Raw genomic sequence first — 27,544 nt, 5'->3', positions numbered from 1 at the left:
GGACTGCATCCGTCTTGTCCTTTTGGCGATGTACGCGTACTCTTGACTTGTCAGATAAGGTTACAGACACTGTATTAAAATGCCACGAAGGAAAATTACATTTACATGTTTCAAGACATTTAAGTAACACCCAATGCTACGACAAGCTTTTTAATAGGCCTTAATGCCATGAGGTCGGTATATAATATTTTTACCTAGTGGGGACAGTGGAGATTCTTCAAGGTTACATTTCTTGTAGAGGATCCTTGTATCCTTGCACAGAGTACCGACCATTCATCGCTCCGAAAAGCTCTCAATCCCGATGCGCCTCCGTACCCCAGCGAAGTATTCCTTTCATATTAATATATCTCCTGCACTTCCCCTCCTTCTACCCTGATCTGAAAAGGCCAGTAGTTACTAAAGATTGCTTCTAGCCAAATCTTTTCTATATCTTTGCTGCATTCGCATGTCCTCCCTCGGCCAAAAGTCAGCATTGTATGATGCATCCAAAACACCGAGATTACATACTGTGTCATCCATTACTCAATGAAGGCAGAAAGTGACTAGTGCTGGGACAAGGACATGCACCGCTTATATGACCTCAAATCTTGAATAAGAACGACCGAGACTCCTGAAAATGGCCTGACCCTTTAGAACCTTCCATGAAATTCCCTCATTTGGTGATCTTTATCCCAAAGTGCTGGGCAATTAATTCTGGGGACACTCATATGAAGAGATCGGCATAGGATCCAGTCGCTATCCACCTTATATCCACCTCATACCGTTCGTTGAGGGATTGGGCCTCGCCGGCTAGGTACTCTCCATACGTGATCCTATCTGCCAGATTTTCTCACCATAGCAAGTTCTACCGATATTTAGGCAAGGCTAGGATTGCAAGCTCTAATAGAGCAATTTGTCGCATCACTCATGTTGGGCGAACAGCTTAATCTCCCTTTCGCGATCACCTCCGTTGGTTGGTGGCTTAACTTGCTAAGCACAGCTGCAGAGATAATTATGATCGCTGCCAATCCATCCATAGCAATGTGCCACACCCGTTGCGCACTCCCGGGGTTGTGAGGGATTGATTGTTCTGGGACCTAAAGAGTGGGGTGAATCTCAGTCAGTTAAAGATCGGCAATGCATCGCCACCCTTGTCCTCCATGGAATGGATATCTATGCTTATACGGGCGGCCTCAGAGAAAAGGATGCTGTTCAAATGGACCAGGCGTATCTAACCTAGCGGATTGGGTCCAGTGCGGGCGGACCAACTGCTATTCTAACTACTGAGTGTACTCGCCCTGACGATCTTCCACTTTTCTCCACCAACACAATCCCAATGTGGAAATCATAGGCAGTCCCTGACTCGAGACAACCACCATGTTATCGCTCATGCCTGGTAATAACAGAGGACCTGCTCTGCCCTCTTGACACTCTTGTTCACCTTTTATATCTACAGTCAGTTAATTAACTGCACCTTAAAATATCAAGAAGTACTGCCGACAGGGACACAGCAAGAGTGATCGACCGGGAAAACTGCAGTACAGGGAAACATTTCCTTTAGTCCACCAGCCGGTCCAGTTTCACCATGCAGCCCGTTCCATCAATCTCTAACAGGGTCCGCTTGGCGGTTTAAGGATGCTATATTCTGCGCAATTGGTGGAGGAATGTTCTCGGTAATTTGAGAGCAGTCGTCATTCTACCAGTGCAATCTCCTATGGCAGCATATAAATCCACAATCATATCCATGGATACCCTGAAAGATTGCTAGTTTACACTCCCTTTTCAATCTCCCCAATTTATTCCTCATATAAAAACTGCTGGTACAGTTTGTTTCTGTCGTTTAAGTATCGAATCTGCGTTTTCTGTTGGCCATACTCCCTTTCGAAATGGTCCTCCTCCATCCTCTCTTGACGGCAGCTGCCCTGCTGGGTGCATCTGCCCGGGCCCAAAGTGTGGTCGGCACTCCGTTTGGCTTCGCCAGCGGAACCACTGGCGGTGGTAACGCTGCTCCTGCGGCACCCAAGGACACCAATGAGCTCAAGGAATGGCTGGCCGATCCTAACCCCCGAGTGATCGTGATCGACAAGGAGTTCAACTTCATCGGTACCGAGGACACTTGTACCGACTGCGAATGCTGTATCCCGGACTCCAACACCTGCGGCGATGCTGGCCAGAATGCAATCAAAACCGAGGGTTCTGACTGGTGCGGTTCCTACCCTGCTACGACGTGCACATACGACAATGCCGGTCTTGAGGGCATGGAGGTCGCCTCTGACAAGACCATCATTGGTGTTGGAGACGCTGGTGTGATCCGTGGTAAGGGTCTGAGGTTGGTAAATGGCGTCAGCAACATCATCATTCAGAACGTTCACATCACCGAGCTGAACCCCCAGTACATTTGGGGTGGTGATGCTATTTCGCTAGATGGCACGGACAAGATCTGGGTCGACCATGTCAAGGTCTCCCTGGTTGGCCGTCAGATGTTTGTAACTGGCTACGAATCTAGTATGTATCGCGGGCGGCAGAACCAAACGTTGGTCAGACAAAGACTTACCAAATCAATAGGTGGCGGCGTCACTGTCTCCAACAGTGAGTTTGATGGTCAGACTAAGTGGTCTGCCTCGTGCGATGGACACCACTACTGGTCTGTGTAAGTGATGATAATCCTAAGGCTGGACCACCGCAACGGGCACTAATTACCTACAGGCTCGGCTATGGCAAGGGCGATCAAATCACTTTTGCTAACAACTACATCCACCACACGTCTGGCCGTTCTCCTAAGATCGAGTTCGATAGCCATTGGCACGCATACAACAACTTTTGGGAGAACAACAGCGGTCACGCCTTTGACGTCGGTGAGGGGGCTAATGTACTTATTGAGGGCAACGTTTTCTCCAATGTCAAGACGCCTATGAACCCCGAGGATACGCCAGGCTCCACTTTTGCCGTGAACGCTCAGGACGCATCTTCCTGCACCTCTGCGCTCGGCCGTCCTTGCATTGCCAATGAGCTGACCAGTTCCGGCGAACTGTCTGGCAATGACGAAGCTGTTCTCTCTGGCTGGCCTAAGGGCGAGGGTGATACTAAGGCCATGACCACGGATAAGGTGCCCTCCTATGTTAAGGCCAACGCGGGTGTCGGCAAGCTGGGTTCTGGCGGTTCTGGCGCTGCTTCCAGCAGCGTTAGTATTACTCCTTCCCCTACCTCTAGCGCGATCCCATCTTCCAGTGCGACTCCATCCTCGTCGGCTTATGCCAGGCGCCATTACGCCCGACACCACCATTACTAGGTAAATAAGATCCTATCTTTGATGCTCCACTTAGAACGTCGCTGACCTTGTGCCCTAGGGGAGTCTTCAAGGTCTCCCCAACATACTCGTTTGTGCCTCGAGCGACCTACAAGCAACTGCAGGGATGTGTCGATCGCATCGATGCGAGTCTTTGTACATTGTCCACTCTGTCGCGCTGTAAGGGCTGTCAACCAGCGTGGTACTATTATTATCGAGGCATCTGGGACTCCATGGGAACCCACGGAGTGATGGTTGTATATGTCATGGCCTGTAATTTAGATTTGGTGATTTAATAGAAGCAGTACAGCTCGGAAGCCTCCATGCTCTAGCTGTGTGAATATTATATTCCACTTAAAAATCAGAACACTCTACTCCGTATATAATTTGCGGTTTCTTACAACACGTGTCTACCAGAAACTCAGTGACATGGGTGGTTGGGCATTCGTGACGCGAGGGATGTAACGACTGCTACTTAATATTTGAAAGGGCAGGTGATCGGCTCGTGTCTTGCAACAACCACTTCCGTCACCCTTCAACCCCCAGTCACTCATGCTGGATCCCAAACGTGCAGAAACTATTTGTGGGGCACAGGGTAGCTGCTTTGTCCAAAACCGAACATTTTTATTGTTTCCCGATAGTACTCCGAAGTCTGTCCGTCCGTACAATGCAACCCATTCCTTCGGGATCTACACGATGCCATGCCTGCATCCCCAGCCTTGTGATACCTAACCAAGACTGGTTGACAGTATGAACAGTGAGGCTTTCTTTGCAGACAATGACTTTATCCCAAGGTATCTTCGCAATCAAAACGCTGACGACCAAATAGTCACTTGGCAGTTGATAATATCTTTTTAGGTGTTCCCGGCCGAAAGGATCCCACCATTCCAAGCGCACCGTTCAGCATTTCCGTTGCTCACCCGCAAGGGAGAACATACCACGCCCGCAGCTGTTATCGACGGAAGGAGGATTCACGGCATGCCAGTTGAAACACAGTGTGCTGCAAAGACTGCGATAAGCTTTCGGGATGATCACGCTGCAGGAAAGGCAGCCATGCTCAGCATGGAAGTGCTGATTGACGAATGAGCTAGCCTTTCAATCCATCCAGACCGCGAACGCTGCCTGATGGCTTTTGAGATGGATCGCATGTCTGTACCCAGTCCTCCAAATAGTCTCCTCCGACCGAGGTGGTTGATTCGAAAAAGCCAAGCTTTAACACCGCCTCTGGGGACGATCTCCAAGACTCCAACGGATGAACGAGCTAAAACGCCGATCACCTGCAAGTCGCTCGAAGGTCTGACCCTCGAGGATGCCGGACCCTTCGTTCCCCCTAATAATGCAGTGAATTATTGGAGAGTTACTGAACATGGCAGGACACGGGAAGCAGTGATGTACACTGGTATCCAATAGCGTGCAGACCTGGACGCATTTTTACGTGATTCTGCACCAATTATTTACCTGCAGATACGAGTCCAATTTTTTTTTTTTTTTTTGTTCTTTCCTGTGATGACATGTCACCAGCGCCGGAAGCGCATACGTTTTGGAGTCCACCAGCGATCGATCCACCGCGTCCGCCACGGACTCAGACCCCTGCAACGAACCACTGCTTGAGGAAGCGGTCCCATGGTCTGGAGAAATTGGTTGACATAATGTGTGGAATTCTTCAAAAGATAGGCTTTCGGTGTACCATGGATCCACGATCGCATCAAGCAACAGGAGCGAAGGAATCTTGACTGGGACCTGTCTTGCCTGTCAGGTCTAGTCGTCATTCGGTGTCTGGATTCTCCAATTATTTCGCCAGATCCACAAGTGACTGTGCATGAAGGAGCCCAACTAGCGTGCGACCTAAGGTAGAGTTTGCGCCCCCATCTCTTACTAACTGCCCCAATAGCCTTTCCGCTGCTTTCCACACCATAATTACTTGGGCGGCGGCTCGGTCCATTTGAAGAGAGCTTCTTTTCACCGAACAAAGCCTTTCGAATCACAGCAATCTGTATACCATGAGCAGCGAGTATGGCGACCGGCAGAGCAATGATCAACCCAACCCGAATTTGACAGCTAAGCTGGGGGCGCGAAAGAAGATCCGCCCCACTTATTCATGCTTAAACTGCCACAAACGCAAAGTCAAGGTAAATTTCCACATCTGTCCAGGTTCTTGGTGGCTTCGCTGGCCGTTGCAATTTAAAGTGCAGCGCCCTATTGGGCTGACACTGATTCTCTGACGTTTCGACTAATAAGATCTAATTGGTTCTGCAGTGCGACCGGGTGAAACCATGCGGTGCCTGCTGTCTTCGGGGAACGCCCTCGGAGTGCGAATATGGAACCAGCAAAAAGGACCGACACTATATCGAACAATCCGCCCTGATCGAGAACCTTATGCAAACATGCGAGAGTCTCAAGCGGCAGCTCTCAGAGGCCCGTCAATTGGCCCACCTACCCCCCGTAAAAGCTGAAGAAACCGGCAGTAGCTCTTTATACCAAATTAAACCCAATGACAGCGACGATGCTGAAGGACAAGGTGACCAGGCAGCGCATCCCAGACATACACGATATTCTCCCGGCCCTTCAGGGGTGAGTACAGGGGATCGTACTGGGTCGCAGAGAGAATGTATGTACCCTTGATCCGAATTACAACCGTAATTTCGACCGCCACAGCTCTGTCCTAATTGGTCTCGCTATGTTGTCCACCAGTATTAATCCTCTGTCTAAAGCTTCCCCCACGTCATTATCGCGCCAAAAAGCGATCTTAAATGACCCGAACCTTGCCTCCACCGTGATGGAGTTGTTTGTCGACCGACTGATCCGTAATTTCAGTCCCGACGACCACCGGAAATACGGTGGCACCATTGCCTTAAGGGAAGCATCGGAGATGCGGATGATCTCACCCATGCTGTGCAACGCCTTCGAGGCGACCGCGCTTACATTTGCCGGTCGGCGCGACGGTAACCGGTCAGTCGAGCTAGCGGGACATGCCAAATACGTCCGAACGCTCCGGCAACTCCAAGCTGCGCTATATGACGCCGACGGGAACAAATCTACCGAGGTCCTCGTAGTGGTGCTGTTGTCGACTATCACAGAGGTAAGTTACGGCCGCTGTATTGGGTTCCCTGTGCTCACGTCTTCCCAGGCCTTCAAGCAAACGTCCAAAGACTCTATTTTCAGACACCAGCTCGGCGGCTTAGAGCTTTTACGTACACGGTCAGCTTATCGACATCGCTATGGAATTGAGCGCTCTCTATTCGTTGATCTTCGGCTATATTGGGTATGACGGCAGATCTTGCTACAGTTGCTAGAGACTAATACTGGGCATTCAGGTCACGGCAGCACTGGTTCATCGTAAACCGAGTTTCCTGGCGTCCAAGGATTGGTTGACTGTTCCCTGGGCGGGCGATGCACCGGCCAAGGATATCCTGCACCATCTCCTAGACGTTGCAGTTGATATTCCCGGTTATCTTTCTCGGATCGATGAATTCGGCGCCATGGTAGACAAAGCAGCCGCATGCACGTTCGAGCTGACCGGGATGCAGAGCTCCATTTGGCAGCAAGCAACCGAGCTTCAGGCGCGCCTAGATATGTGGAAAGCCGTATACGCCGACACATATCCTTCGGGCACGGCATGGGAAGTGCACGACACCGAGTCCAAAGACGACTTTCCGGTCTTCCGATATCGCAACACCAGCTCCATGTCTGTCACGGTCGCCAAGGTCTTGCACTATCCCGATATTCTTTTGGCAACTTCGATGTGTTTCTACTGGGCATTGTCACTGGTCGTGTCGGCCTCGGATAGCGGCCTCGTCCGCGTGCTCGGCCCGCAACAGCGGTACCAATTTGCATGCGACATCTGTCGTAGCATGAAATATTACATCAACAACATCCCGGGGTATCTGATGTCCCGGATCATGTTCGTTCTCCGCACCGCGTTCGACGCGTTTTCGCCGGGGATGATCGAGAAGGAATTCATCGCGGAGTTGTTTCAATATATCGGGCGCAAACTGGAGTTTCCGGTGTTTTCGAACAAGTGCACGTCGTCGGCGGTCAAGAACGAATCTACATGATATTAACCTTTTTATTTTCATTTCAAGATTCCCCGAGTTACACTGTCCGAGTTACGGTCTTATGAATGACGAATGTTGGCAATCTCAGGTGGCGCATGCAGGGGCAATTATTCAGGTGTTTGGGAGAGTAACACATGTCAAATCCATAGCATATTGATTTATACCATGACTATAGCATAGGCTATACAATATACAAGACACCAATGATGTCAAGTTGGCCCCATCCGGACGGAGTACGGAGTCAACGGAGTAGAAATACGACGGAGATATCGCCGACGGCCCCGCCGTCGGCAACCACAACCCCAGTCGACTTGGTCTTCACATCCATCCACAGAAAAATCCCAAGGGATCCATCCATCCGCCGGAGACATAATCATCCTCACAGAGATGATGCGATCACTATCCATAGAAGATGGAAGACTAGAATAGATTGTCTCGGCCAAGCCCCGAGCACCGCACCACAACATACTCCGGAGTAGCGTCACGTCACGCCGCGTAGCGTACTAAGCGTATGTACCATAGCGCATAGCGTACTCCATAGAGTAGTCACTAGGTAGCTGCATACCAAACCACAGTAAATTAAATACCGCAATAATAGTATGGCATGATTGATTTAATTTCTTCCCAATCAGATATGCGATCATTCAACCACCAACCCTCACAAACGCCTCCCCCATCACCCCCGCCAACGGATCAGGACAAATCGTAAATCCCCCGGACGAGTCCACCGGTAACCAATTGGAGGTGAAGCGCGTACTGCCATCGGGCATTTCTAGGGGTGTGAATATATCTTGATCTTCTTCTTCCTCTCCTTGAGATTCAGATCGAGATCGAGATCGAGATTGTGATTGTGATTGTTCTTGATCCCTGTCTGGAACGGAAGAACGTCGGCGTTTCGGGTAGAAGGAATCTTCCTCGGCCAAAACGCCGACCGAGAATTCACCCTCCCCACCACGCGGTCGTGAAGGTACCGTGTAATGATATGTGTGGATCCCCTCTAGATCTATTTCGGTAGACGCTTTCCGTTTCCTGGCAGTGGGATCGTTGTAGTCATAGTTGTTGTAGATTGGTGTATGGGGTGGTGGTGTCCGTGGTCCGAAGGAGATGCTGTCGGTGTCGCTGGTGGAAATGGATATTGTGTCGGAGGGATTACTGTGGGAGCTTGTGGGTGAACAGGGTGAGTAGAGGGCGTTGTGGGGGGAGTTTGTGGTTGTTTGTGGGGTTGGGGTGGTCATGTAGAGGGCTCGTTGGGTGGCTTGGTAGGTGGTTGTGCGGAGGAGGGTGTTGATTGTATTTTGCGTGTGGATTTGGTCTTGTGGGTGGCTGTGGGCTTTTTGTTAGTTGTCTGTTTTTCTTTTCTTTTTGGTTTGGGGATTATGTATGGGTATCGGTTTGGGTGTGAAATGTAGGGTAGAATGAGAATCAGGACAAGTCCCCAATCCCATCCACCACCCCAAATCAAATCACCAAATATACCCAAAACCTCAGAAAAACGAAGAATAAAAACCAAAACAAAAAACATACCTAGCAGTAATCTCCTCCCCCTCAAACCCCAAGTCTAAGCCTCCCAACTCCACCAAATCCACCGGATAATTAAACCCAAAGTCATTCGGCACGGGGAAATCACCCGAAGGTTTTCCCGGCATGTCTAGCAGGTCCAGGTCCCACGGCGCTTGGGACTCGAGTATGCCCGGCGCGAACACGTCATTGAAATTGAGGTCGAGGTCGAGGTCGGGGAAGGGGATTTCGTTGGTGTAGTTTGGGAGGGTGAAGAGGGGTTGTTGGTTGTGGGTTGTCATTTTGGTGCTTTTGGTGTTGCTTGTAGCTTTCGTGTGTAGCTTTCGTGTGTAGATTTCTGTTTGCAGCTTGTAGGTTTGCGAGGGTGTATGGCCTCGATTTGAGGAGAATTAATGTGTAGGTGAATGTGTAGAATCAAGGAGTGAGCTCATTCACGGAAATATCGATTCATTGTAGGTAGTAGGTAGGTAGATAGGTATGCTATGCGATAGCAATAACCAGCTTCATCAACACAGATCTAGCTGTAGATCTAGCTGTAGATAGATATAGGTATAGATCGGTATACAACCAACAAGTTCAAGTCAAGACCCCAGTCCGGGGGAAATAGCACACTTATACATCCCATCTCATACAATCATCCATTCACCGAAATTAGTAAATAGTCCCTACAGCCCCATCGGCAAAATACAACCCCAATCCTAACCCCGTTTAATTTCAACCCCTACCAAAGACAAAAGTAAAGACAAAAAAAAACCATGCCGATCACCTGGCCACATGGTTATGTCACCGTCTGAATCCAGGTCCTGGTAAATAGTGAAACCGTGACTAAATTCCCCGGAGCTTAACAATTTAACCGACATTTTGAGTTTCGTTTCCCCGGATTTTTCATTTCGAGGTCTGTGTTCCTGTCGGTTATTTGGGGGTTTTTTAACCGAGGCCGAGTTTGATTGAGGTCGGCCCGTGCTGGGTTTGAGAATTGCGGAGTGGAGTCTGGGGTAAGTCTACTCGGGACGGGGTATTCACGAGGGTTGGAGAGTTGTGTATTGCATGATTACGGGGTTGGGTTTTCTGGAGATGAGGTCTGGGGTTATAATTATTATCACATGTGCATTGATTACTTTTACTTTGATTGTATCAGACTATCTTATTTGTTTCTAGCTTGGGGTTTTAGTAATATCGTTAGAAGAATTACTCTATACCCATTGTACGTACATACTATACAAACACGATATCTCACTTCTACCCAACAATCAACAATCAACGATGGAAACTAAATACTGGATACTAGGGAATAGATATGGCTAAACATCGGAGAAAAGGAAATAACCTCACAGCTCAGTCCCATCTCGTGATATCCAGCATACACATCAGATGATACTACTTATTTCCCCGAAAGGAATCATATCCAACTGGTCCACTACATTCGGTGCCTGACGGTCCTTGCACACCTAACGAAGATCGCTACTTCTAACGGTCGGTTCCTTGATTCGATCTTCTGCAGATCTACTGGTGGAGATATCGATTCTGATCTTGCTTTTAATTTCACCTATTCTTTTTTTTTTTTTTTTACCTGGAATATTTACCTGCTGAATTTAACCGAGCACGTGGAGTTGGGGTGTTCGGGTTAGGTTGGGGACCGGTGGTGGTGATATTAGCCGATGTGAAGACTGGGTGATTATCCGCTTTTGAAGAATTGTATCTTTTCTAGAGATGCTTTCTTTTTTGTGGAGATGAGTATGGGGATACTGATGGATCAATTCTTCCCTTCTTATAGTTATTCCTAGACACATGGATGAGGATATCTCAGTATAGACATCATTATTTTAATCATACTACACAATACTACACATACATATACAGACGTCAATATTCACAGCGTCGTAACCAATATATACACCCTAGCATAGCACGGAAGTCTGTAGAACACGTCTAACTTGAACATCCTAGCTGAACACCCTGTGCGCACGCGGTATGACGAGGCCAAGCTGCATGTCTACTGTATCCCAGAGGTCCACCATCCTGGATACTGCAGCAGCTGGGCCAGATCCTGCACACTGATAGGCCCGGTCACACAGCCGAAACCCTATCGGCATTGGCATGCAAGCCCTAATTTTTACAACGCTAGTCCGGTTCCCTTTCGTGTCCATCGGTAGAGGGCTAACACTGCCTTCCGCCGGTGCCGGATTTCGCTGTGATTGACAGGGCGCCCGCGCGCCTGAGCAACTGCACTGCGCATCACCTGCCGGAAGTTGCGCTGATACTCCGTGTTGAGCGTCACGACGCACGATTCCGTGGCGCGGATCATCACTTCACACGCGTTCAGGATGCCCTCGCCTGCTTCCTTCTGCAGGCGTTCGACAATCAGGAGCAGCAAAAAGCTGCCTTGCAATAGTTGGATGCCAAAGAAATATGGCATAAAACTAATATCAGGATCGAACCGGAGGATCTGGTCCACCGAGTCGGCTGCGTCTAGCGCATGGGAAATCGTAGAGGCAAATGCAGGTGAGGACGTCCAGAAATCTTTGTCTTCAATCAAAGAGACCGGGTCCCATTTACCCACAAGTAGAATATGCAGAACGTGCACCAGGTACGACGCATAGGAGATCACGGTTTGGGTATGCCAGGAATATGCTTGGGTGAGGGCGGGATCAACCCCATTAGTATCCGACTTGGGCGGCGGATATGCATACGAAAGTGGGGCCTCGGGATCCGAGGCTGTGGCCGCAAACGTCGTCAGGCTGGCTTTGTAAATCTCCAGTTGTCCCAAAACTGCATTGACATGGACATCCCACGCGTCTTTCCCATTCAGCCGCACGCCGAGCATCGGATGATTGCGAGACTGATTTAAATCAATCAACTCTCCAGTAATAGTCATAAGTGGCAAAAAAAACCCGAAGATAGAGTGGTCGTGGCAGACGAAATTCGGAAAAACGCGACGCTTATTTTTGTCGCCAGAAAGTAAACACTGAGGCCCGTCGGGTCGAGGACTGTTGCTGTGGATATTCCCTGACTGCCAGGACCCCTCGTCCAAAGGCAAAAGTAGATCTTCGCTTTCTGCGTCCAGTAATGCCAATGGTCGGTTGTAGCACAACGCTAGATGCCGATCCATAATATACAATAACCACCACGCCCGACGACGCTCCTCGCGATGCTCTTCGGTGATCGTATTATGCATGTCATGGCGGTCACAGACACAATTCAAGCTCGGTCGGGTGGGGTTCGAGAAGTCAAAAAAGGGTCTGGTTTCCACGCCATTCCAACCCGGTAACGCATAATCGAACGATGGGCTCGACCCTTCGGTTTGAGTGTCCACATTCGGCAGCACCTCAATCTCCTGGTTCAGCTTGAGCTCACGAGCCAGGGTAAATGCCGCATGCCACCATCGCATGCTGGCCGCTTTCTGCTCACTCGATGAGATGATGGACGCTACATGGATATAGGTGATCACATCATCCAGCGACCCCGCCGGTCCTACCAGGCCCCGGTCATCCCCACCCCCTTCAAACGGATGGTGTACCGTGGTCGGGGGCAATTCCTGACCCACTGGCTCACTCAGAGAGGCACCCTGGTCTTTGAAAGACACATGGATCAACGGTCTCAGTAAACGGATGGTGAGTGCACAAAGAAACTGGCAGATGTTCTTCCGCTGCTGGGGCGAAATCGACAAGGCAAAAGCCCGGTCATCCAGCGCCGCTACCCATAGCATACTGGCTAACAGGGCCGGGGTGCTGGGGCGAGGCGCATCGCGACTGAGGAAAGAGGCTTTGCGTAGGATATAGGAATGGATATGATGGCACACCGGATGCATCTGGGTCGAAAAAGCACTAGTGAAATACAACTCCAGCAAATCGAAAACCAGCCTCCGGGGCAGGTTTGCATCCAGAAAAGGCATCAACGGCTGCAAGACCGGATATTTCAGGGAGGCCGGAGGGACTCCCGGTGTTTGGCCCGCCCCCGACACTTTCGCTCCTTGCGGCGTGGGACCGCTATTGTTGGACAAATCTACGCCACTCCATACATCAAACATTCGGGGAAAGGGTCCCTCCCCTAACCCTCCGCCCAAGAAATCGTATGAGCCCGGAGACACGTGTGCTGCTGCCAACCATTCTTCCGTCACATTGCCCCCTGGTGCCAGCTTTCGTGGGGCCAATGGCAGTTCGGCTTGCGAACGACGCTCATCAACACTGGGCGCGGATGCCGTCATCTCGTTCGTTCCCGGCGACCGGTGCGGAAAACTGGATGATGGAGAGCCGTTCGGTGCCGGCGTTGCAACAGCATCTCCTCCAGCATCCGCTGTCGAGGGTGCGGGGACACGTCCATTCGAAAGCGCCGCGGATAACTTTTCGGTCCCGCCATTGGTGTTGGTCTGCTTGGATCGAGCAATGCGACCTCGTTTCCGACGTTCACGAGTGAATTCACATTGAATCTCACTGCGGAGGCAGCGCGAACAGGGAAAAGCCCGGTCGCATCGCACGCGCCGTGCGTGGCAGGCGTCGCAGGCGATGCGGTTGCGTCTCCATTTCCGCTTGGCGGAGCTATTTTGGGGGTCATCGGTTGTGCCTTGTGTATTGCCTTGCGGCGCATCCCCCGACTGGGCTGGGTCCATGTCAGGTAGACATTGGTGGTGGTCGGTGGGATGAAAGAGGAGAGGAGATGAATCTTCTTCTGAGTGAAGAGTTAGCATGAGCCAAGACCTGGAGTAAAATGAAAAAGTACAAGAAACGGCCGGACTGGTGCCGGACAAGAAGAGGTCAACAGGAAGGAGAAACGATGGTCAGGTATATAAGTATAGGACGGATCTGGCGACTTCAATTAAGATAGAATAAAGTAAAAAAATAAAAAAATAAAAAATAAGAAAAAGAACATGACCCCAGCAAGAACAGGGGCCAAAAGTTCGGACGAAGCTGCGGGAGCAATTAAATCGCGGGGGAGAAATTGAAGGGTGACTTTGGCTTGTCTCCGCACCGGCTCCAGAAGCCTTGGGGAGGAAACTTCTCCGTCTTTTTTTTTTTTTTTTTTTTTTTTTTTCTGCGTGCTCCACCTTTAACCTCGGCGAATTTAAATTGATTGGTCGTTCATCCAAGACATTCTGTCTTTGCGTTACGAATCTTTCACCACTTTTCCAACTTTCAACGCTGTTGAAGTCTATTTCTTCTTACTTGACCACAGTTAATATGTTCTCCAGTTACCATTTGACTACTACTATTTGTTTTAGGCAATCGGTGAATCCAAGGTTCAAGATGATCGGGTACCGGTTCTTCCTAGTCATTGCAAGTCTGCAACTAGTGATACTACCCGGAGTATAATAAAGTAGGGGCCGACGTGTCAATGGCAGGGTCCCGACTATTAGGGTTGACAACCCCTGCACGGTCATGTACCTTGGAAGAATCGATCAGTCCCTCTCCTCGAACATGTTCTTCGGTACTAACAACTGCAACTTCCCCTGAACACACTATATTACTATTTATATTCATAAACTCTTGAATGTCTCGGGTGAACATGAACCGATCCTTACCCCCAGATCTCAACTATGCCGAAAGATCTCAAGATCGGCGGCATCTCGTTGACTATCGTACGGTTCGCTTGCGGGACAACGGAGTGACCGAACTCACTCCTACGTAGTCCTCCTATAATAACCTCTGGTCAGAAATAGGCTGTGATCTTCACCCTCACAGCCTCCTCACAGTGGGTCTAACGGTGGAAGGTTATACAACAGTTCGTTTCTTTTGAAGGCCACTGGTCAGTTGTCCCAAAATGCACGGAGAATACGGACTACCCACTTTTTCTATTCAAGGAACATATAGATATTGTAGATTTTCCCACATCGGCCGGTGCTTGGCTCAAAACGATATTTGATCATTGCCACATAAAGCCAGATGTTAGTGATCGTAGAAGATCCACTCTAACTAGATATATTTCTTTTATTCTACGGAGGTGTATACCTAAAGTGATCAAGCTCCATTAGTGATCTCACGTAATAACGAAAATCAAGTGGTGCCATCTCAGCCGGAGGTATTTCCTATTGGTCAATAGTCACGTGGTGTACACCGGTGTGATAACCCGAGGTACCCTTTACCGATTAATAACGAACAAAGTTATTCACCTTCCATACATGGCTACAACAACTATTGGACCCTGAATCCAATGGCAACTAACCATGGAACTTCAAGGTTTATCATCAACTCAATATACTACATACACAAGAAGCGTTATTGGGATACCACCAGTGGATACTGCCCGGTCAGCATAGGTCATAACCAAGGATGGCCACTATGGAATACACCATAAGCTAAGATTCTTCCCTGTGGCCGGCACATGATACGAAGTATGCTTGAAGATTTCCTTTTGATATATGCTCACGTGCAATATTTCATAGTTTTTTTTAGCCAAAACCATCACTACAGACAGCTCCAGCATGTCTCAAAGGCTCCGCGGTTACAATCATTCAGGGGGCATTGAAGTCCTAACTTCGCGATCCATTGTCCAGCTAGTTGAATCATTCACTCACAAACAGAAGTCATCAATGCCTTGTTTTCAAGTTATTAGGTTCGGCAGTTGATATTGCCCTTATCAACTCTCATAATACGCACTCCCTGGACCCATCATTATCAAATATCAAAGCAATTTCTAGAAGCAATTGCATCCATCTATGGATCTGGAACGGTATACGAAGGTAAGTTGAAACTCTATCCACAACTTCTATATACTAATGTAGGGTAGAGACTAGTGTAAGTGGTAGAAACGTTGTATTTAACTGTAGTTACTTCCGTGATGCAATGAAGAAGAACTCGAGGCTCTCGGAAGTCCAGAGATTAAACCTTCGTCCATCTTGATGGATAACTGCTGGATCAGGGCTTGTCCGAGAACCCGATAAAGGCGGTAGAAGGGGTCGAATGGGCAGACGAGGAGATATGTTTCATTATTTTGGTGGAGGCTCTCTTCATAAGACGGCGTAGAGAGTCGAGACTAACTCAATCAGGGAACCTGGGGTGCCTGAGGTATTCTTTGGACACCGTCGACTTTTAGCGTGCGGTTGCAAGGTAAGTAGAACTATCCTCCTTTCACTCAAGCTACCTTCATCGAATATGCATATCCATGCTAATATTCATAGCATACGTGTTCATCTACCTTGGTGATGATGACGACTAAGGTTCAATCTCTACTATTCACTACATTATATCCTGCACACCAGGCACTCCTTGTTCTATAGAGGAGAGCTTTGACTACCTATGCTGCAAGGGAAGGTATCGGAGGCTGCTCAGAAAGCGGCCAAACTTAAAGCTCTACTTGCCACTTCGAGATATGTGGGTAAAGCTTATTTCAGCCTCCCCAAATTGGTGACTATTCCAATATGAGGACATAGGCAGAGTATATTTAGTGCTCTCCTGAACAATAGCCACAGGAATCACGGATGGTCATTCTGATCTGTGTTGAACCGTCAAGACGAGCTCAGATCGGCAGGGATATGGGTTGATTCCGGGATGAGAAAGCATCCAACTGCCGACCTGCAGAATGGTTCGACGAGACCATCAAATCTATCTCGATCGGGAGAACCTCGGCAACCCCACATCAATCGAGGGATACCCCACACGACGTCATTTTCTGGGGAAAGAAGCCCTTTCTCGAGACTCGGCCTGATGATCCCCCGGTACAGCTTTGTGGATTTTTGTCTTTCTTGGGATAGCATTTGCATTCGAAAAATGCGATTATACCTCTCGGCCAGCATTCCCCCGAAATTCATTCGGCTTTCCCGGAACGACACCTTGGAGGAAACTGTTTCCCGTGACGAAGCATGGCTGGTTTTGCATTTAAACCTTTGCCTAGGCCAATAGGCGCAATAGCCAAGATTTGAACTTCATCCCTACACACCTCCGCACTTAATGCGTCTTCCGTGGTCCGCGTGGCTCCTCAGCCCAGCTCTCCTGGCTGTGGCCTGTTATGGCGTGCCTTACAACGAATACATTCTCGCCCCCGCATCACGACACCTCGTTCCCTTTGAAGTTCTTGAAGTTAATGGCTCCGTTACAGATCCCTCCTCTTTGACACAATCCACCGGTGGAAATGCTACATTCAATGGACCAGCTTCTGTGACGTTTGACTTTGGCCGTAACATAGCCGGCATTGTGTCTCTTGACATTGGATCCTCGTCTACACGCGATGCCTTCATTGGCGTGACTTTCACAGAATCTAGTCTGTGGATCAGCAGTCAGGCTTGCGACGCTACCGCGGATTCAGGTCTTGACTCACCACTATGGTTCCCTGTTGGTCGAGGAGCCGGTACATATACGGCAGATAAGAAACACAATCGCGGCGCTTTCCGGTACATGACTCTGGTCACAAACACGACTGCCGTAGTATCTGTCCGCAATGTCCAGATCAACTACACCGCCGCCCCATCTCAGGATCTCCGCGCATACACGGGCTACTTCCACAGTAATGACGAGCTGCTCAACCGCGTCTGGTACGCGGGTGCATACACTAACCAGATCTGTACGATTGATCCAAGTACAGGGGACGCATTGCCTTTCTTAGGCGTCATTAGCTCGGACAGTAACATCACTCTTCCGGAGACCAACCCTTGGTATAGCAACTACACCATCTCAAATGGTAGCAGCACGCTTACAGACGGTGCGAAGCGGGACCGTCTGATCTGGCCGGGCGATATGTCAATTGCACTGGAAAGTGTTTCCGTGAGCACAGCAGACCTCTATAGTGTGCGCACAGCCCTAGAGACCCTGCTTTCTCAACAAAGATCGGACGGCCGTCTACCCTACGCTAGCGAGCCGTTCCTTGATCTTGTGAGCTACACATACCATCTCCACAGCCTCATTGGCGTATCATACTACTACCGACATTCGGGCGACCGGGCCTGGCTATCGAAGTATTGGGGTCAATACCAGAAGGGTCTGCAATGGGCACTATCCAGCGTGGATAACACCGGACTCGCCAATATTACTGCTAGCTCTGACTGGTTGCGGTTCGGAATGGGCGGCCACGTAAGTACTCTATCCTCTTCACTTATATTCCAGGGAATTAACCCAAGCAGAACATCGAAGCAAACGCTATCCTCTATTTCGTCCTCAATGAAGCCCAGGAACTCTCCCAAGCAATCAACAACCATACCAATGCCAACTGGACCAAAATAGCCAGCGGTATCAAATCCGCCACCAACAAGAATCTCTGGGACGCAAACAACGGTCTTTACAAAGACAACGAAACGACCACTCTATACCCCCAAGACGGCAACGCATGGGCCATCAAGGCCAACCTCACCCTCTCCACCAACCAAAGCAGCACTATCTCCTCCGCCCTGAGCTCTCGCTGGGGCAACTACGGTGCACCAGCACCCGAGGCTGCAGATGCCGTATCCCCTTTCATTGGTGGCTTCGAAATACAGGCTCACTTCCTCGCCAATCAACCCCAAAAAGCGCTGGACTTAATCCGCCTGCAATGGGGCTTTATGCTTGATGATCCCCGCATGACGAACTCGACTTTCATTGAGGGCTACTCCACTGATGGAACTCTCCACTATGCCCCGTATACCAATGATGCCCGTGTCTCGCATGCTCATGGTTGGTCAACTGGCCCCACGGCGGCGCTCAGTTTCTTCGTGGCCGGACTGCATCTTACAGGTTCTGCTGGGGCTACATGGAGGTTCGCCCCGCAGCCTGGTGATTTGACTAGTGTGGACGCGGGCTACACGACCGCTTTGGGGCTCTTTTCGACGACGTTCAAGAGATCGGAAAATGGAGATTATCAGGAATTGACTTTCACTACTCCGCAAGGCACTACAGGGGATGTAGACCTGGCGGGTGCCGAAGGAACATTGGTCTCGGCGGATGGCGAGCGGGTTTTTCTAGTGAAGGGAACCGCAACAGGCATTACTGGAGGCTCATGGAACTTGGAAGTTGCAAGTCAATAGAACAAGATAAACTTCTTATATAGCGTTCCTAGAAATATCACTGCATGATGTCATCAGAGATTTACAGTGTACCCTCTACACTTCAAGTCCAGTTCAATGTGAAACACAAACATCGATCAAGACCAAGCAATCCATAACTCCCAAATCAAAAGTTGCATCCCAGTACACTAATCGAACAAAAACTGAAGTGAACCATATATGATTTTATCTAATGAATATCTATTCTAATAAATATAACCCATCTAAAAACGCCAAACCATGCCATCTTCACAAACTCTCATTCAATCATTAAGCAGAAGCACAGTGACCACCATCGACCCTCAGATCCGTTCCAGTCATCCAGCCACTACCATCAGCAAGCATGTACACTGTAGGCGCCTTGAAGTCCTCGGGAACACCCAAGCGGCCCAAAAGAGCACCACGCATCCAGGTCTCCTCGACCTCGGGCTTCTCCTTCAAGAGCGCATCGGTCATAGCCGTGCGGATGTACTAGATATCCCGGTTAACATTGCGAGCAGGACGATGTCTAAGTCATGAATAGAACTTACACCAGCGGACAACGTGTTCACACGAATACCATACTGGCCCCATTCCTGGGCAACAGAGCGACACATCTGGTGAACGGCTGCCTTGGAGGAGTTGTAGGCCGTACATGTCAGACCGCGGTTGGCGATCTGGCCGGACATAGAGGCGATCATGACGATACTTCCGGGGGTGTTTTGTTCCTTGAAGATACGTGCGCAGTGCTTGGCTGGGATGAATGTTCCGATGACGCTGTCTCCAATTAGTCCCTATTTCCCCGTGTCACAGAAAGTAGATGGGCTCACTTGACATCCAACATCTTCCTCCATCCATCAATCGGGTAATCCAACGCAGGCACCATTTGCTGAATCCCGGCGCAGGTGATCGCGCCCCGCAAAGGCATGTTGCGCTTCAGTCCCTCCGCGGCGATCTTCTCAAGAACGTCCTTTGTCAGCTCCTCGTTGGTGATGTCGCACTGGGTGTATGTTGCCTGGAGACCACGGGCAGAAGCCAGCTTCTGCACGGTAGCCCATTCCTCTTCGCTGGGGGTGGGGAGGAGGTCCAGACAGGCGACATCTCCGCCGGCTTCGATGACGGCTGCTGCGAGGACGATTCCGAGTCCGCGACCGCCGCCGGTGATCACGACTGTGCGGTTGCCGAGAGAGAAGAGGTCGCCGGTCCGAGCCACGGCTGGATTCTGGATGGATTCTGGGGCGACGGTGGTCGTGTTCTCAGGGACTGCGGAGGGGGCCATTTTGGTGGGTTTGTGAGTTGTGTTTTAGGGGATTATTGTGTCTGGGGGAGTAAGAGCGATTGATTGGAATGTTGGGGGACTCATATATATGTTTATCATGCTGAGATTTGGGGCGCTTATCCACGACTAAACTAGTAGGATGGCCGATTCAAACATTGAGAGGTACATGTTTCATAATATTGCTTGGGGATGCTTATCCACATATGTCCACATGAGTTCTTTGGTCCGCCAACCGAAGATCAGGTACACTGCTCAGGTGGACTCGATACTACCCCGACCGATGCTTGTGTTTACCCGTGGGGGTTATCCCACTAAAGGGCGCCTATATCCTCCAGAACAGGTAATATGGGGGAAGTCCGGGGCTGACGTGTGGATCGATTCTGCAGGCGCTAATGCCTACCCATTTAGGAAATCGGGCCGCCGAACCGAAGCGGACCCCAGCCGACGCACCGGAAGTTGACCGGCTACGGCACCAGGTAAACTACTGTCGCTACCCCGGTATCTCGACCCTCTTCGGTGGAAATTGGCCCCCATGGCATATTCAGAGGTCTAAGCTCTTTTAATCTACCGGAGGGTTCTCTTTAATAAGATATCTTAAAGTAACAGGGCTAATAGTCAAGATTGTAGGCGGCAAAAGAGTGAATGATAGGGCTGAGTTTCACAAAATAGGGACGACTATACGAAAGTTTAAATGCCGCGCCATTTTCCATGTTACGCCTCCGAGAACCTTGAGCCCTGGGGCCCCGCAATTCCCAGGCCGTTGCCAACGAAAACACACGGAAGAGTTCAAGCTATGACGTCCGATTTTTTTCCGGGGTACAACGATATATAAAAGTAGAAGTAGTCCCATGAACTTGGATGTTTCTCCGCGGTAAACACGTAAGTCACGACTTGAATAAGGACCAGCGGTAACAATGACATTTCTTGTTGGAAAGCCGCTGACTCTGGCCATCACGGCCACTGCTGGCAGTGGCTTCCTTCTGTGAGACTACATTCAGGCCCAAAGTCAGGATGTATGTACTGACTGAACAGTTTCGGTTATGATCAAGGTGTCATGTCAGGTCTCCTGTCGGGAGACGCGTTCGTTCGAACATTTCCCGAGATTAACACCAACACGGGTGCCAATGGCAGCGCGACTTTGCAAGGAACTGTGTAAGTCTAACCAGCACAATCCTTTGGCTAGGGCTAACGAAGTATCAGTGTTGCCATCTATGAGATTGTGAGTCACCCTTGCCTTCATGTGGGCTAGGTCTGACCATTATAGGGCTGTTTCCTGGGCGCCCTCATGGCCCTATTTTGGGGTGAGAAGGTTGGACGTCGCATGTGTATCATGGCTGGCTGTGTGATCCTCTCAATTGGTGCTGCCCTGCAATGCAGTGCTTTCAGTATTCCCCATATGATCGTGGGTCGAATTGTGGCAGGGATTGGAAACGGACTCAACACTAGTACTATCCGTACGTACCTTACCCTGGCTATGGCTTTCGTGTCCGGCGGACCAGCTAACGTTCAATAGCGGTTTGGCATTCCGAACTGAGTAAGCCTGAGAGCCGAGGGAAAGGGGTAGGTCTCCACCTTCGGCGTAGGTTTTGTGCTTTACTTACGTGTTATAGCTCGCTATTGAACTGTGTATCAATATTTTCGGGGTCATGACGGCGTACTGGGTCGGTAAGTTCAGCGCAATATTCTGTTCCCCTTCTGTCTCTTTCTCTCGGCAATCTCTGACAAAACAGACTATGGCATGAGCTACGTCAAGAACGACGCCCAATTTCGCTTCCCTATTGCCCTTCAGATTCTCTTCGCTATCGTCACTTTCATTGGCATCATTGGCTTGCCCGAATCACCTCGTTGGGTAAGTTGCTCTTAGTCTAACAGCGATTCCTTAACTAACAAGTCAGCTTATTGCACATGGCCGAGAAAGCGAAGCCCGTCGTATCATTTGGTCTCTTCAACCCAACGCCCACAGCATTACGGAGGACGACGCAATCATTAACCAGGATGTCGCCGAAATCACACAGGCTATCAGGGAGGAACAAGCCGCTACAGAAGAGAGTTCGTTCATGATGGTGTTCAAAAACGGTCCCCAGAAGTTTCTGCATCGGACACTCCTGGGTATGGGCGGACAGATGATGCAACAGTTGTCCGGTGTGAACCTGATCACCTATGTGAGTAGCCGTCCATCTCCGAAGGACTCATAGCCTAATGCAAATAGTACAATACCGTTATCTTCGAAAAGTCTGTCGGAATGAGCCACAACTTGGCGCTGTTATTGGCAGGCTTCAATGGTGTGGCGTACTTTGTGTCAACCTTGGTCCCTATCTGGACGATTGATCGGTATGTTCAATACTGTTTCCGTGTAAAATGTACTTGGCTAATTTCACAGGCTCGGTCGTCGGAAGCTGATGCTTTTCGCTGTGATCGGACAATGTGCGTGCATGGCTATCCTGGCCGGCACAGTCTGGGATGGTGGTCATGCCGCAGGTCTGGTAGCCACTGTCATGCTGTTCCTGTTTAACTTCTTCTTCGGAGTGGGTTTGCTTGCGATTCCATGGCTCTGTACGTTCATCCTTTATTATCAAAACCAGATTCAGGATACTAATACTCGGCAGTGCCTGCGGAATACTCGCCGTTGGCCACTCGTACCCGATCCGCAGCATTGGCTACGGCAACCAACTGTACGTTTATTCCAGTTATCTTCAATGTACCGCGCTAATAAATCTAGGGATCTTTACATTCTTGGTGGTGGAAATCACTCCCGTCAGCATTGACAACGTTGGGTACCGCACTTATATCTATTTTGCAGGTATGTACTACCCATCTATATAGAATAATAGGCGCTAACAGTACCAGTGTTCAACTTCTGCTTCATCCCTCTCATCTATTTCTTCTACCCCGAGACGCGCAACCTCACTCTGGAACAAATCGACCACTTGTTTACTGGCGAGAAGGTGAAACTTCATTGGCACGCATCGATGGGCGTTGCTGGCGATGCGGAGCGTCGCGTGGGAGAGAAGGATGCCGAACTTGCTGGTGTCCAGCATGTAGAATAGATCGTTTAGTTTCTGTTCCGTTTGTGATATCGAAGGGCTTACAGCTCAGCGGTGCTATGGATTTAGTGTACAATAATGGAAAGTCTCCTTGGCATATTTTTACGTATATTCTTATACTATAATTACGCTTTCAAGGGCATGAGACAAAGTATATATGAAGCTATTCCTGTTTCAATATCCGACTGTAGAACCCTAATATACTCAGAAATTCCCAATTGCATCCTACTGAGCCCTAAGAGTTGCATAGTTTAACTAGAAAGGTTCTGGAACACATGGCAAAATTCTGCAGCACCACTAAGTTGTATCCCTGATTCTACAATAGCATACATCATCATACGACGACCGGATAAAAGTATAAGAATAAGTTCCTGGGCACCCCCACAGCAGAGATTTCAGAGGTCATCCCCGTGTTTTCCCCACATTTGATCAAACCAGGTGGCGGTTATCGGTTCCTAATCCGGTAATCTACCCGACTCGCTGTTGACGACCCCAAACTTACTTTTTCAGGTAATTATAGACTTTCCATTCCTTTCCCCGTATCATGGATCTAGTTAGTCCCTTCAATCACCTCAATCACAATGTCCGCCATGCCTCAGGACACTGACTCCTTGCGTCATGCTCCCCGGAAGCGTACGCGCACCGGATGTATCAATTGCAGTAGACGCAGACGAAAATGTGGGACAATCATTCCCCCCTGGAAGTACTTTCCCAGAAGCTCACGATAGTCCAGGTGACGAGTCCAAGCCAACATGCACCGGCTGCAGACGGCGCGGTGAGAAGTGCCAATGGCGCGTACTAGGTTCGTTCAGAGAGGCCAATATCAAAGTCCTCGAGCCCGGCCATCCGTCGATGAACCAATCAGTTGGTCGGAATAATCGGCAGAGTAAATTCAAGGTGGGTTTCTGCTATTATGGAAGCTGTACTTGGCTGACCGAGTAGATATTGAACGTTGATCCTCCTTCGGCCCGAAAAGAGCGTGCTCGTAAAGAGCAAACGTTGCCCGAAAGGGCGCCGTCTGCTCAACCACAGCAGGAGTCACAGCAGGAGGCTTCGGCGCCTTCACCGCTACCTGTTGGTTATCCGGATCAGACCCAGGCTCAGTTGCCTCAGTCTGAGTTCCATCCCTGTGATGATCAGGGTCTTTCCCCGTCGCTATCGAGTAATGCTTCCTTTTACCCGGCTGCGGAAGTCCGCAACCATGAACGCGATGGCGGCTGCAACGAGGAGGCCACCACCGAAGTTCCCAATCACATTCCCCATACCGCTTCACCTAATCATCCGTATATGCATTCCAGTCCCGAATTTGTAATTGATGAGCTCACTGCATTACGAAACTTCTCCAATAATGCAGCCTCCTTCCCTCAAGCTGCCCAGGAAGCCTACCAGGGCATTGCCTCTCCTCTCTTTGATCACAGTGTCTTCTCCGATCCAGTCAATGATGTCTTTCTTCCTGGATCCGCCTATGAGGCGCTTCATACTACGCTGCGGAATCGACAGCTCTGGACAGCCCGACCGGACATCCCTAGTCGGTGTAGCTCACCAGCGTCAGTTTCAGAGTCCGGTGCGGTGACTCCCAATGGGTTGCATCCAAGTGAAGTAAACAACTACTCGAGACCAAGCCGTCCATTTGAACTCTCACCAACTCGGGAAAATGTGCTGTGGCAAAACTATCTCAATGAGATTTGTCTATGGGTGTGTAGTACTCCCAACGCCGGTGTAGTTAATCTCTTTACTGACCAGTCAGCTGGACATGTTCGACAGCCATCGTCACTTTGCCTCGACCTACCCTCAGATGGCCAAGTCATCGCCACATCTCCGCTATTCCATCTTAGCCTTATCGGCCCGCCAGATCGAGCGAAAACAAAATCAGAAGTCCCAGTCAGAAAGCCTTTCCTTGTACCAGGAGGCAATCCATCTCCTCCTCCCGGAGCTAGAGAGCAAGACGACGCCAGTGATAGCGTCCTGTGTGATCTTATGTGTATTGGAAATGCTAAGCTGTGCGCCACCTATCCTTTCAAATAGACAAGACATTCCTAACATTTGCCAGGTAACCCCAAAGAATGGCGCCGACATCTAGACGGCTGCGCCTATCTAATCCAAGCAGCCGAAATCAACGGATTCTCTGGAAAAGAAGAACAGGCGCTCTTCTGGTGCTTCGCACGAATGGGTAATTATCCCCCAATTCTCACACCATAAGATAGTTCCTAACAGATCAGACGTCTGCGGTGGTCTTATCTCCGAAGAAGAAACCATCATCCCCATTCACCACTGGATCCCCAAAGACATGAGTCCGGCCGAAGCATCCCAGCACTTCCTAGCCTCCAATATATCCGCCTTCGATACCTACGCAAACTATACCGTGTACCTCTGCGCACAGACACTCGGTGTCCTCTTCAATCCCTCATCTCAACTTCCTCCGTCCTGTGTAACTTGTCGATACCTAGGCAGTCCAGATGATCGAGATACCTACGTGCATCGGTGGAAACGCCTTTTTGATAGCGTCGAAGAGTGGTACGATAATCGGCCGAACCAGATGAAGTCGATCTTTGTCATACCGGCTACAGCGGGGCCGGGGCAGGAGAGGCCGTTTCCGACGGTACTGTATGGAAATGGAGCTGCTAGTATGTTTTTCTGGGGACATTGCTCTGACATATACTGATGAGTCTAGTCTCTGGTAATCAGTTGTATCACGCGTGTGCGTTACTGTTGCTTCAGCGGAAGCCGAAGACGCTTTCTCTTTCCCGGCGGCCGGTATGTTTCCTTATCTTCAGAGCTTGTTTGGTGCTATACTAATACGACTCTAGAAATCCGTCCTCTGGCATGCCAGGCAAATCTGCGCTATCTCCGCTTCTAATACCCATCAGTAAGTTACTTCACTCCTTCTAATCAAAATGTTGCTAATCAGTATATCAGCGGCTGCTGGACAAACGCCCTCCAACCACTCTGGCTAGCTGGTAAAGCCATGTCTCATCATTCTGAACACACGGCAATTATTGAAACATTGGCACGTATTGAGCGTGAGACTGGTTGGGCTACAGCATGGAGAGTCGAGGATCTGAAAGACTTCTGGGGAGAGGATGACGACATGGATGAAATGGAGCCGATGAGAATAGATGTGGAGGGGGACGTGAGTCTGCAGACTCCGCGGAGTATTCGGAGCCTTTAAGACTATGATCCCATATGTTTGACGATATTAATGACTAGACTTTGATGAGTAGATATATTATTCAGAATAGGAAAATACCACGAAACAACCTCCCCAGCCCTGTCAGATACATTGTAATCCACACACAAAACAGACTCTACAAAGTCTTCTTGAATTCATATGCATTCAGCCCAAAAGCAGCCTTCGCCCCAGCTAGAATAGCATGCGGATTAATCCTCGACGGGAACAATTCCTGCATCCTGCGATAGAGCTTCTCCGGACTTGACGTCGTCGTAATTGCCTCCTCAAACGCAAGGTTATGTTGTCTTGTACTCTCGATCTTGAAAACGCCATCTACCACCCCAGCCCTCTTATGACCCGCAACCACGATATGAGGCTTCAACGACTCAATCGTATCCAACGCCCTCAGCCATTCCCGCCGTTTACTCGTCGTATTAGCCTCCCCAAAAGAACTGATGAACATCCCCATACACAATATCCCCAGCCACGACGAGATGAATATCAGGAGTATACAACGCAGTCGAATCAAGCGTATCCGTATGTCCGACCTCAATAATCCGGAACTCATGACCTTCCATCGTGAAAGTGTCTGAAGGCCACGGTTCCGCCGTCTTCTGCGGCTGATAGATCTGACCAGGAAAAAACCGGGTCCAGATATCGATGAACTTCTCCGGCTCAAGCTGTCCTTGTGAATGGGCGACTGTTGCCGGAGTGGCGATTGCGCGTGCTGACGGCCATCGCTTCAGTAGGAGCGGGATCCCGAACCAGTGGTCGCCGTGCCCGTGCGTGATGTATATGTATTTGAGGGTTTTGGTTGGGGCGGTTTCTTCGATCCATTTGGTTAGGTCTGTGGTTTGGGTAGTGGAGATTGGTGTGTCGACTAGGACTGCCTCGTAGGTGCCGTGGATGAGGGCGCAGGATATTGGGGAAAAGGCGCTGGATTGGCCGTCTCGTTGGATGGCGATGGGCAGACGGGAGGAGACCCAGACGTCGGCTTTGAGGAGTGAACTCATGGTGTTATATGTAGATGGAGGTTTGTTTGGCTGAGAATGTGGTGTTTTACTATGTTTGCTGGTGTGTGGTTTGGCCTCGGTCATGTTTAAATAAACCGTCTACGGGAAAAGCAGTGAGGTCAACCATCAAAGTACCACAGTAGTGATCCTCGGTAGGCTTCTACCGAATTTATCGGATTTGTCAAATCGAGTAGACAATCTCTCTATATTGGTAATGTTTGTGGCTTTCCACCTCGGTGATTATGCTGTATCCCCACGATGGATTGGATACAGGCCGGGAGC

General features: G+C 49.7%; 10 protein-coding genes across 10 annotated transcripts; 6 read left to right on the top strand and 4 right to left on the bottom strand.

Annotated features, from left to right (window-relative positions):
- Positions 1–1,865: 1,865 nt before the first annotated feature.
- Positions 1,866–3,268, top strand: AO090003001295 (polysaccharide lyase family 1 protein; the record flags this gene model as incomplete). The annotated part of the gene is made up of 2 exons (XM_023235261.1): positions 1,866–2,629; positions 2,686–3,268. 2 exons carry the CDS (start codon positions 1,866–1,868, stop codon positions 3,266–3,268), a joined length of 1,347 nt encoding a protein of 448 aa, XP_023090297.1.
- A 2,773-nt stretch (positions 3,269–6,041) lies between these two features.
- On the top strand, positions 6,042–7,320 carry AO090003001294 (uncharacterized protein; the record flags this gene model as incomplete). The annotated part of the gene is made up of 2 exons (XM_023235260.1): positions 6,042–6,527; positions 6,580–7,320. 2 exons carry the CDS (start codon positions 6,042–6,044, stop codon positions 7,318–7,320), a joined length of 1,227 nt encoding a protein of 408 aa, XP_023090296.1.
- A 503-nt stretch (positions 7,321–7,823) lies between these two features.
- Positions 7,824–8,555, bottom strand: AO090003001293 (uncharacterized protein; the record flags this gene model as incomplete). Its single annotated transcript, XM_023235259.1, has 2 exons — positions 7,824–7,877; positions 7,977–8,555. The coding sequence occupies 2 exons, from the start codon at positions 8,553–8,555 to the stop codon at positions 7,824–7,826; spliced, it is 633 nt and encodes a 210-aa protein (XP_023090295.1).
- Positions 8,556–10,951: 2,396 nt separating this feature from the next.
- AO090003001292 (Zn(II)2Cys6 transcription factor) lies at positions 10,952–13,444 on the bottom strand (the record flags this gene model as incomplete). Its single annotated transcript, XM_023235258.1, has 1 exon — positions 10,952–13,444. The coding sequence occupies one exon, from the start codon at positions 13,442–13,444 to the stop codon at positions 10,952–10,954; it is 2,493 nt and encodes an 830-aa protein (XP_023090294.1).
- A 3,274-nt stretch (positions 13,445–16,718) lies between these two features.
- On the top strand, positions 16,719–18,760 carry AO090003001291 (putative alpha-L-rhamnosidase A; the record flags this gene model as incomplete). Its single annotated transcript, XM_001820304.3, has 2 exons — positions 16,719–17,834; positions 17,885–18,760. 2 exons carry the CDS (start codon positions 16,719–16,721, stop codon positions 18,758–18,760), a joined length of 1,992 nt encoding a protein of 663 aa, XP_001820356.1.
- Positions 18,761–19,048: 288 nt separating this feature from the next.
- On the bottom strand, positions 19,049–20,036 carry AO090003001290 (oxidoreductase, short chain dehydrogenase/reductase family; the record flags this gene model as incomplete). Its single annotated transcript, XM_001820303.1, has 3 exons — positions 19,049–19,249; positions 19,309–19,534; positions 19,588–20,036. The coding sequence occupies 3 exons, from the start codon at positions 20,034–20,036 to the stop codon at positions 19,049–19,051; spliced, it is 876 nt and encodes a 291-aa protein (XP_001820355.1).
- Positions 20,037–20,950: 914 nt separating this feature from the next.
- AO090003001289 (uncharacterized protein) lies at positions 20,951–23,083 on the top strand (the record flags this gene model as incomplete). The annotated part of the gene is made up of 13 exons (XM_023235257.1): positions 20,951–21,018; positions 21,069–21,188; positions 21,237–21,255; positions 21,301–21,490; positions 21,550–21,596; positions 21,647–21,701; positions 21,767–21,885; positions 22,031–22,198; positions 22,246–22,367; positions 22,417–22,589; positions 22,643–22,708; positions 22,756–22,836; positions 22,884–23,083. 13 exons carry the CDS (start codon positions 20,951–20,953, stop codon positions 23,081–23,083), a joined length of 1,428 nt encoding a protein of 475 aa, XP_023090293.1.
- Positions 23,084–23,698: 615 nt separating this feature from the next.
- Positions 23,699–25,017, top strand: AO090003001288 (uncharacterized protein; the record flags this gene model as incomplete). Its single annotated transcript, XM_023235256.1, has 3 exons — positions 23,699–23,977; positions 24,023–24,775; positions 24,916–25,017. 3 exons carry the CDS (start codon positions 23,699–23,701, stop codon positions 25,015–25,017), a joined length of 1,134 nt encoding a protein of 377 aa, XP_023090292.1.
- Positions 25,018–25,143: 126 nt separating this feature from the next.
- On the top strand, positions 25,144–26,249 carry AO090003001287 (uncharacterized protein; the record flags this gene model as incomplete). The annotated part of the gene is made up of 5 exons (XM_023235255.1): positions 25,144–25,250; positions 25,295–25,704; positions 25,752–25,834; positions 25,888–25,946; positions 25,997–26,249. The coding sequence occupies 5 exons, from the start codon at positions 25,144–25,146 to the stop codon at positions 26,247–26,249; spliced, it is 912 nt and encodes a 303-aa protein (XP_023090291.1).
- A 434-nt stretch (positions 26,250–26,683) lies between these two features.
- AO090003001286 (MBL fold metallo-hydrolase) lies at positions 26,684–27,346 on the bottom strand (the record flags this gene model as incomplete). Its single annotated transcript, XM_023235254.1, has 1 exon — positions 26,684–27,346. The coding sequence occupies one exon, from the start codon at positions 27,344–27,346 to the stop codon at positions 26,684–26,686; it is 663 nt and encodes a 220-aa protein (XP_023090290.1).
- Between the last annotated feature and the right edge of the window lie 198 nt (positions 27,347–27,544).

Source organism: Aspergillus oryzae, chromosome 2 (genome assembly GCF_000184455.2).
Source record: "Aspergillus oryzae RIB40 DNA, chromosome 2".
Lineage (NCBI taxonomy): Eukaryota > Fungi > Ascomycota > Eurotiomycetes > Eurotiales > Aspergillaceae > Aspergillus > Aspergillus oryzae.
Note: the sequence above shows the minus strand (reverse complement) of the source record. Positions and strands in the feature narration are given on the sequence as shown.